Below are 10,444 nucleotides of genomic sequence, written 5' to 3'. Positions count from 1 at the left end.
GGCAGATTTAGCTCTCTTGTTTCACATCACAGGAACCTATCTACTTATTATCTGTCAAGTCTCAAGTGATCTCTGGGGCGCAACCATATTTACGGAGCTGTTTTCTTCAACGCCAGAGGATGCGCGCGTATCGACGTCATCTGAGCCATACAATTCTGAATTGTCTTTTCTTTGGAAAGTGATGTGGTATAAGAAACATTTTAAACCATTCGAAATGTCTATAGTCCATCTCTCTTTTTTTTCCCATTTTGTCATTGTTTTATTGTACTGAAACTTCAAATACATCTAAAATAATTTGCCTCATTTATTTAATAGAACGGTGACATTCTCTGCTTTTGGTTAGCATGTCCATCCCACGGTGCAGAGGTTGTGATTTTGACACCGGCCTGTGTGGAGTTTGGATGTTCTCCCTGTACCTGCGTGGCTTTTCTCCAGGTTTCATCCCACATCCCCAAAACATGAGCACTCCAAATTGCCTGTAGATGGTTGTTTGTCTATGTGTGCCCTGTGATTGGATGGCAACTGGTTCAGGGTGTCCCCCGCCTACTGCCCGATGACCGCATGTGAGATGCAGCGACTCATAAAATGGATGAACGGATGAATAATTGCTTTTGAGATAGCTTTTGAGCACATGACAATGATTCAACACAACATTTTATTTGATAAGTCAACACATAAAATCCCCCAAATAATTTGGGTAACGCAACGATTAATACAACAGGATGGTGAATTCATGGCACTGATAAACTGTTGGAAATGCATTAGGAGGACGACATGGATTAAAACCTCGTCCGAAACATATGGAATTTTATACAACAATAAAAATAGAAATGACAGCAGAGTTCATTTAATGGGGGAAAAAAACAGAAGTCATCAGGTGACACACACAAAAAGCAGAAGTCTCTCCAAACAGGAGCAGCTCTGCTCATTGTTTTGCTACACTGGCCACAAAGGCATCATAAATTCACAGAGAACAATCACAGGTGTGACAAGATCTCCCTCGACAGGCTCGTCTCCATTTGTTCCGCATGTAGACTGTATATTGTGATATTGTCAAAGATACGACATAAAAAGAGATGGGTAGTGAACAAATAATGCTGGTCTTGACCCTGATAAAAATCAAGAAAATATTTACAAACACAGTAGAAAAGAATTGCAACTAAATCATTTCTCTCATAGGAAATCATTTGAAACTCAAGTTTGGCTCTCGTGGGGTCTCTCAGGATAAAAAGTGTACCTGCACTATTTTAAGTAAGTTTTGGGAAAATTCTTAAGTGACTGTCACACAAGTGTAAATAAAAGATCAACTTCAGCATTTCAGCATTTTCTCTAGCCAAAGATCAAAAAAGCCTGCACTAAAAACTAACTGAAATTAAAGTTAAAAAGATAATGAAAATCCAAAACTAATCAAACCCATTTGTTGGTTGACAGCAGACAATCGCAGACCATCGTCCAAGCTAAAAAGACACAGTGGTTCCCTTTGCTGTTTTCTACTACATGTAATTTATTACAAATTTTTATCGGATTATGGGAAAGTGTGCAAAAAAAAAAATCTGTGTCTCTTATATTCAAACCACAATAGATATTACTCGAGCGAGATTTATCTCCTACGTGGACACTCATTAAGAAAAACGTAGATGAAGCGCCGGATTACATTTTAAAATGATATTCAAGCAAATGAATAGAAATCAGATTGAATGGACCATTTTGGGAATGGAGTCCTCCGCATTAATGCTGGGTCGAAGATGAAAAAGCACTCGAACATGCGCACACACACGTCATGCTAATTAGGTCCGCCCCAGCATATTAAACCAGCCTTGCGCCAACACATACCGATTCTTTTCAAGTACAAGACGCCTAAAGATGTCAACGTCTGGATTAATCCTAAAATAATTTTACATGAATAGCATGGTGGATTTGTAGGGCTGCTTTAAATGATTGAAACTCAGACATGCAATCAAGCAGTTGCTTTTAGATTATTACAAGAGCTGTTTGATATTCAGAGGAAATTTAGTGCAGGTAAAATGGAAAGGCAAAGACTTGAGCTCTCGAGATAGTGGTGAGATGAAAGCAGTATGTGACAACTCACAATTTAAAAAGTCTGTGAAATGATACTGGGGAAAACGAGGTTTCAATTAAAGTAAATATTTGACGTCACGATTTAAGATTTTACAACACAATTTAGCAGCACAATGAAGCTTGAAATCAATTGAGTTGAAAACATTTTTTTTGGGGGGGAGATAGTTTTATTCAGTTGTTGATCAAAATTCAAAATACAAAGCAGGCACATGAATTCAAAAGTGTCTACTAATAGGTCAGCTATAAAAAAAAAATAATAATAAAAAAAAAAAAGTAATGCACAGCAAAGTAGTTCACTTATATCTATTCCAAAATCAGATACGTACAGCAAAATGCAATCCAAGGAGGGAAGGGTGGTGTGTTAGGTGATGGGATCTTTGTGATGAGGGAAACCACACGCTCAGAGTGATGTGTGTGTGTTTGAGCACAAATGCGGGATTAGTTCACTGATGCCAAAAAGGAATTTGAATGGAAAACTAAACCACACTTTTTGAACCCTTCAAAGTCCCACAACGCCATCAAAACGTGTCAATTTTTAAAGCTTTATTTAACATATTACGAGTTGCTTTTACGCTTCCAAAAACTAGGTTTACCACATAAATCTTGACCATCTTTCAAGTGATTGAACAAGGAATAGAAAACAAGTCATTAGGGAGGAACCCCGCTTCTTTCTTTTCGTGCCTTCCTCCCAGGTTGAGTCGAGCAAAGTATTGATACCTCAATTTGGACCCATTCTGAGATTGTGGAGGTTGGTCTCATTGACAGAAAATGACGCTTGGCAGTTCTCTGCAGAGATCAGGCGAATTTCACTGATTGTTTAGCCGACTGGGTTTTATAAGACTTCATCGATAAGCCTCAAATGCTCAGAGCTGCCCTGAAAGGGCAGATCTGTTGGTCTTAAATGCTCTTGGTTACAAGGCCATGCAAAACGGCTGCATTGCTTAACAAAACAGTGAGAAAATAAAAAAAGTAAAAAATGTGTCATGGAGATGACAAATCTGTCATCCGGTGTTAACAGGTACAAATTTATAGTACAAACTTTGGCTTGTTACAGTTGGGCCATGACACATTCAAGTCACATATTCGCCCCACATGCTCCAAAACATTATTGCTCGAGTTGAAATAAGGCCATTGGGAGTTTGCATAGTTATTTGTGGTACAGACAATGAAAAACACCAGAGAACCCCAGCATGGTAATAATACAAAGAAATGAGAATTGCCTTGTGGAATTAGGTCATACATACAGAACAGAAAATGAATTTGAAAATACAAAACGCTTCTGTCCAATTGATCCCTTACTATTTTCCACGCAAGACAGTATACAGCAGTCATCTGGAATTGAGATGAGGCAGACGCGTACACATGGACCAACAGAATGATTACAATATTGGGTTGAAAAAAGGTTAAAAGCTCTCTTTAATAAAATGCCAAGCTTGATCTCTATTCAGAAACAAAAATGAGGGAGGAGGCTCTAGATGCTATCCATTGCTTTAAACTCGCTCAGAGCCTGCACGGGGTTTACGTGCTTCTTGTGAGAGGATCTCTTGACCCGATTAGTTTGGCCATCATCTTGCTTCTCTCGCTTCACCAGAGGTTTCTTCTCAGGTGCCTTCATCCTCCAGGAAATGGCGGGCATATTCAGAGCCTCCATACCTTTGTTCTTCTGGTACTTGGTGGAGGCGACGTACGACGCCTTCACGGTGGACACCACGGTGTTCATCAGATTCTTTGCGGCTTGAATGAGGGACATGGCGCTGTCCAACTGTTTGTGTGAAAATGAGAGAAAGAAAGCATGGGAGGTGCAAAAAAAAAAAAAAAAAAAAAATGGTTAGCCTCCGAGATGTTGGAAAACAAAGGAGTCATTGTTTGGAACCTGCAATCAACAACCTTTTCACATTTTGACATATAAACATATGCGAGGAATTGCAGAAAAGATAAAAAGGTCAGACTAATTTAATTTCAACAATTTAAAAGCCTCCGAGACATTGGTGACACTTATGCTAAGTGTGAAAGCGCAGTCGCCTGTCAGCCTCGCTGAAAGGGGAAGGGGATTCATTATTTCATGCACAGAGGCTTGCTATTAAAATCAGGTTGGCTGGCAAGTGGCTAATTAATGCTTTAACAACCCTGTAAACATTGCTCATCCTGAAAATGGTGCGCGCGTGGAGGCAATGTCTGTTTTCTAGCAAACAAAGCAATTACACCCTTCCGATTAGTCAATATAAAGTGGCACCAATTCAACCAAACCAACGTAACAACTGTAGTAGTTCAAGTGGAAAACTAGGAATCAACAGTGTGTCATAAGAAGGTAGCCATAACAGTTTGAATGCTTTAAAAGCGGAAAGTTAGCAAATCTGTAACAATATCAGAGTGATGACAAAGAAAAAAAAGTCATGATCATTTTAGAACAGGAAACTTAGAATCATTGCCGAAGTCATATTTCAATATTTTTGGAAAACATTTCTAGATCAAATTTTACTCCAACTTTCACAGCCTAAAGCGCAACCTATAATGCAGTAGACATCATCGAAATAAGAGGTGGCAATTTTGTTTTTCTCCATCTTCTTTCATGCCCATTTAAAATATGACTGAAAACATTCCCCTGCAGAGTTCAAAAGGTAATTGTTTGATTCTTGAGCAGATTAACTGATACGTTACGGCAAGTGTTAAGAGTTACTACATTCGGAAAGGACTTGATGTCAAATCTACCCATTTCATGTGAAAGGAGTGGAAGCAAGCGAGGGCCGCTCTATCAACTTGCTGTTCTGTCGCGACAACACAGGCACGTGAGGAAGAGTGGTATTTGAAAAGCTCTTTTCCTGAACGATTTGAATCCTTTGCCGTCTTCCTCTTTGGGATTCAGTAGGTTACCCGAGAGACTTTCGCACTAGACTTTGCTTTTCTCGCAGGAGTTGTCAAAACATTTCACCAACGGTTAGGCTTATTTCTTATGTCATTTAACTGCTCCGCGACTCCTCCGTTACTTTAGTGGCTGAGCACATTGAGGAGAGTAAATTAAAGATGGTCCCCTGGTGCTCATGATTAAAACGATGGTGTACTTACCCCCGAGACAACCAGCTCTCCTCCCAGATTCTGAACCTCGGCCTTGACTTTACTGCAGATGTTGAGCTGGTGGCAATACAAGGCGATACGCTGCAGGTAGGCGAGCAGGTCCTGCTTACAGGTTGAGTCCGGACACTGCAAGACGCAATGACAACGTGTTAACAAATCTTCGGCGCTCGCACGTACGCACAGACACACACACACACACACACACTTTGAAGATGGCTTGGCGGCACTGCAGCATGACAGGTAAGGGAGAGGCCCACATGGAGCCAAAATGGTCAACTCAAAACACCAAGTGGAATAATCAGAATCCACATTTTATTAAACATGATTTAGCTGTAGGTGTCAACAACCTTGTTTCAAGTGAATGTGAATACAAAACTACTACAATTTAAAATGTGGTAATTGAAAATAATGGCAACTACCATTTTGATTGAATAAATCTCTCAAGCCATTAGTTTGTGGGAACATGGCAGGATGAAAGCATACATTCATTGACAATTTGTACATTATTGGAGAGCTCTGACAATCAACAGGAAGTATTTTTAGCAGAAAGGTCAGATGACAAAGGTTTTCCGTCATCTGACTGAAAAACAACCTTCCATTATTAAATATGCAACAACGTGGGGTTCGCTAATAGGTATATTCAGCAGGATCCTTTAAGAGGTTATAATGGCATCAAATGTTACTTTTTAAAGAGACGGTGAGAGCTCTTTGATCCAACACTGCGATGCGGCATGTTGCATGAGCACATTTTAACATCGGACTTCAAATGCATACGTATTCCTTTGTAGCTTTTTCTGGGAAGCCTCCAGATGCCCTACGTTGCTATGAATGAAATGGGCTGAATCTCTTTCATCATCACTATCTATTCCTGACTAATAGAAATATGGGCCAAGTGGAAAAGAGGGATATGTAATACTTGGCCTTCCATTAAATAAAAGAATTAAAGAAGATGAGGGGAAAGAGAGCTGGAGGGGGGGGGTTGATCATCTTACAGATGAGGACAAATACATAGATGGCAGGAGGAAGAAAATGGGAAGGTTAAAAAGCGGAGCAGAACCAAAAACATAAAACTGAAAACAAGCACTTGGAGAAAGCATGAGGACGAAGAGTGAGCCAGAGGGGAAACCGTATGGAGAAGTAAATAAGAGCGATATCCAACTAGGGAAAAGAGAAACACGAGGATTCAACTTCAGCTTGCACGGATACGGAGTGCGTGGTTATACTTGTGTGCGTGCCTGTGTGTGCAAACATACACACACTCGGCAAGACCTGCAATGAGGCTGAATGCAGCAGCCATGCTAATAAGGGCTTGGGGAAGAATTCAGACGGCTGAGAGCAGAGCTCTGTGAAAGCATCACTTGTGCTCGTGCTCAGCTGCTGGCTTCACTCTGCGAAGCTCCGCGCACTGTGACAAGTGCATACAGAAATTACACACAAGCGACAAGATCCCCAAAGATTGTTTGGATAATGCAAAATGTAGGCTGGTGTGGTTACCTGGGTGGGATTGGCAGGCTGTAGTTTGCATTCTGACTAAGTTTACTGTACAACGTGCGATTGTTTGAAAAGATCCCAAAGAGACTTATTTGCTCGGTTTTACGAATGGAAATATTCGTAATTGCTAAGAGTTCAATTAAATATGTTCCGATAGGCTTTCTCCTGCCATTCATATCTTCTAACACAAGACATTCTATAGAAAGCATCCATAAGGGGGACTTAATGACACCGGTACCACTTCACCAGCCAGCCAGTAACAGTCCGAATGAGAATTATGTCAGACACGTAGAGACACTTTACGGTAAACATGGATGACAACCCTTTTAGCGGGCAGCAAATGATACTCAGTTAAGTGGATGATCAACTCCGCTCGGGTGGCGACAGAGGCAGCCACCCAACAAGTATGCACAGTGTGTTGTGAACCACATTGCAAACTCCACTCGGCGTTGCTCGACTCCGGCCAAGTCAGCTGCGCTCCTGTCACAAAGCCATCTAGGAGGACCTTGGGCTGGACGGGCCTGCGCAGCAGTGCTGCGACACGTCACCCACCCTTCACATTATGGTGCCCAGGACACTACCCAGTTGATCGTGCCAGTAGCATAATCAATATGATCTTCAAGATTAAATCAAGCAAGCCTAAAAATACATCACATGGATGTGTACAGTGAAACTGTGCTCTGGGGTAATTTAGTGCCAATACACAACACTCATTAAAAAGAACCTACCGCTGAATGTATTTATAAAAAAATAAAATAAAATAAAAAACAGTCCAGAAAGTGAAAAGAAAGATGATAAGGTGATAAAGTTTCATGAAATCAAACTACCTTCTCCAACAGAAGAAAGACTTTTGCATTTTCCATTAACTTGCTTAGGTACTGTCACAAGCCAGAGTATCATGTGCTTCACCCATGGTTGGTGGCTATTTCAGTTTTTCTTTTTAACATTGAACCGTCATTCAACATGTGACATGAGTACCACTTAAAAAAATCCCCAGGTACAATTTAGTTGTTTTTAACTTCTAGGATGAATGCATTTGTATTTCATCTTCACAAACCGTTCTTAGACATTTGTGGACAATTTTCATTTAACTTTTGTAGAATACATTTTCATTCATTCATGACTGGAGTTCTTTTTTTTCATAAACATTTGTGCCTACTATACTACTGTATTTTAGTGTTCATGACAGTGGTACTTTAATATCTGGGCATTTGTTGGGGCGGAAGTTGGTATAAAAAGCTTGCGAACCACTGTCCTAACTGTAAAATGACAGTCAATATCGAGATCATGTAGAAAGAATGACAGAGTACCATGTTGAACAAAATGATTCACTGTGCCACACACTGGCTAATGTCCAGGATATAAATGATGGTCAGGAAGGTCAGGTCCAATCATCGGTAATGCCACGCAGTTTTGCTGAATTCTATTACACGCCACAGAGAGAGGCAGAGCTGCTGACCTTTAAGATGCTTCACCCAGAGGAAATGCCAATTTCCAATATTTACTGACGCAACAGCATTCTAATGAGCCACTGCCAATAAACCTGTTGTTGAGTGCCACACACAAGTCAACCAAGGAGGTTTCTTTGTTTTTCCCCCATTCGGGTTTGTTCATAAACTATTTGTGCAAATCAAAGTGAAGCTAATGCAAACAATGGCATTTACACAACGTTGTTACTGTCCATTATTCTATGATGTCACTCGTGCAAAAATAAGAAATACTGCCGAGTAAGCTCCATCACAACTGTTTGCAGACTTGCTCCGTTTAGTGAGAACGGGACAAACCAACAACACAAAGGAATACAAGGGTTAATGTTACTTTGTCAGCTGAAACAGCACATTTGCGTAAGCCTGGTTTATTACAAAACAATCCTCATCAGGCTGTCAGCATTTAATTTTCTCTTATTAAACTGCCTGAGTAACGTGACAGCTCTTGCTGGAGCATGTGGCTTAGCAGCTCGCCGCTAGGGAGAACATCCGTGAATACCTTTCAGAACAATCAATTGCACATTGACAAATGTCTCATCCAACAAATACAGTGAGCTCTTAGTTGGACAAACCTTCAATTGGCTGAAAGATGACCCTTGAACTGCTGAGTCTCTGAGAATTTATGGGGCTCATTGGGTGGTTTTGCTTCTCCAATGCAGTGGGTAATTTACAACCCTGCCTGCTGTTAAGCGCCTCAAGCCAGAGCCAGGATTAGACGCTGTCCAGCAACATAGCCCATGGATCATTATAAATCTCTACTGATTGAATGCAAATTGGAAAAGTACACCATGTTTGTCAGCATACATCATGAGGATAAAAGCTTGTTTGCGCGCACACATGCACAACAACACTAGGGCTAGACGTTTAATCAGATTTTTAATTGTGATTTCGACGTTGGCTTCTTTCTATTTTCCAAATGTTACAGTCAACAGTTATTGTGCAGAATGGCGTGGTGCATTTAGAATTTCCCAACGTTGTGAAGGTACATTGAATGCATCATATTGCTTGCCTAGCAACTGTGTATGTGACTCTTCTGGTGAATACTTTGAAATCAATAATAATTTTAATAAATGTGATATCAATCTCAATCAAAATAATTATGTTGTTTTTTTTTGGGGGGGGGGGGATAATCATCCAGCCCTAATACACACAGATATGTTCAAATGCACCTTTAATTGGCAAACAGGCAAGAAACGGACAAGTTAGAATGCATAGTGAGGAAGATAATTAATGATGATAAATCTCAATTAAACCACATTACTTGTTTACCAGCAGACTAATAGTATTCCAAGTTGCCCTGCATAGGAGGGTCATAAATTCCTTATAAATTGCAGTGCAGACAACATTGACCTATATCCCACATCGCTCATCTCTAAGTGTCTGTTCTTTCCATTTTAATTAGGGCCCATTATACGTTATAAAGTTTCGAAATACACCCAAATTTACCAAAAGCACATGCATTTCAGATGACTGCAATCACATGAAAGAATGGAGTAGAACAAAGTCTCAGGAAGGAGAATGAGGGTTGAGAAGCTCTGTCATTAATGTGGGACCATCTGCTGATGTTTTATATGAGGATTAAAATCTCATAGGCCCTCTCTGCCAGAAGCATGGAGTCCATGTGATTAATATGGCTAGGTTAATGACCAGGCCTAGCATTGCCTTTGCTCTGCTGTCAGTATGTATACATCTTAGTGGTGATTCGCTTAACTATTGCTGGTGGAGTATGCAGACACGATACACGACAGACACGCCTTTTGCTATTAGCAGGCCTGCGGCATCATCGTGCTTTGTTCGAGCAATGTCCTAAATATACATATACTGTGAATAAATGCAAGCAGTTTAGAAAGCGCCACCTGGCAATTATATTGCTAATTAAAAGGGCAAAGCCCACTTAATGGTTTCATCTCTCAGGAGGGACGTTCCTCTCTCCACAGAAATACACCGTGCATTCTCTCTACCTTCTTATTCCAATCTCTCTTTCTTGCATGTTAAGCCTAAATATGACAGGCTGTGTTATGAGTGTCACATAGTTGTTTGAGCTGTGGAAGGTAGATGCACTTTGAGCCCGAGGAGTATCCATACATTTGTTCAAACCCTATTTTGAAAAGCACAGACTGCGCTCACGTAAATTAGCTGAACACAAATGGCAAGTGAGGTGGGGTGGGGTGGGGGGGGGGTTGCTGGGAGAATAAACTAGCCACCCAAGTCTAATACACGGGATGTACTGATATGCAAACACTCACACCTGCACACTTGCCCATCTGTTTTCTTTGGGGGATAGCACTGCTTTCATTAACGTGAATAAGCATCTT

The 10,444-nt window shown here is 40.6% G+C and overlaps 1 protein-coding gene across 2 annotated transcripts in view; it reads right to left on the bottom strand.

Moving 5' to 3' along the window:
- Positions 1-2,599: 2,599 nt before the first annotated feature.
- Positions 2,600-10,444, bottom strand: part of ctnna1 (catenin (cadherin-associated protein), alpha 1) — a 40,588-nt gene continuing 32,743 nt past the window's right edge. For both annotated transcript variants that reach the window (XM_085935600.1, XM_085935610.1), the window contains exons 17-18: positions 5,143-5,277; positions 2,600-3,841 (exon numbers count right to left, since the gene is read on the bottom strand). In XM_085935600.1, coding sequence (XP_085791726.1) covers positions 3,551-3,841; positions 5,143-5,277 — 426 coding nt within the window. In that variant the 3' untranslated portion in view covers positions 2,600-3,550. The remainder of the gene's footprint in view (positions 3,842-5,142; positions 5,278-10,444) is intronic.

The sequence above is a fragment of the Syngnathus leptorhynchus genome, chromosome 2, assembly GCF_054491065.1.
Source record: "Syngnathus leptorhynchus isolate UIUO chromosome 2, UIUO_Slep, whole genome shotgun sequence".
Classification (NCBI taxonomy): Eukaryota; Metazoa; Chordata; class Actinopteri; order Syngnathiformes; family Syngnathidae; genus Syngnathus; species Syngnathus leptorhynchus.
This window is presented reverse-complemented; position numbering and strand designations above follow the sequence as displayed.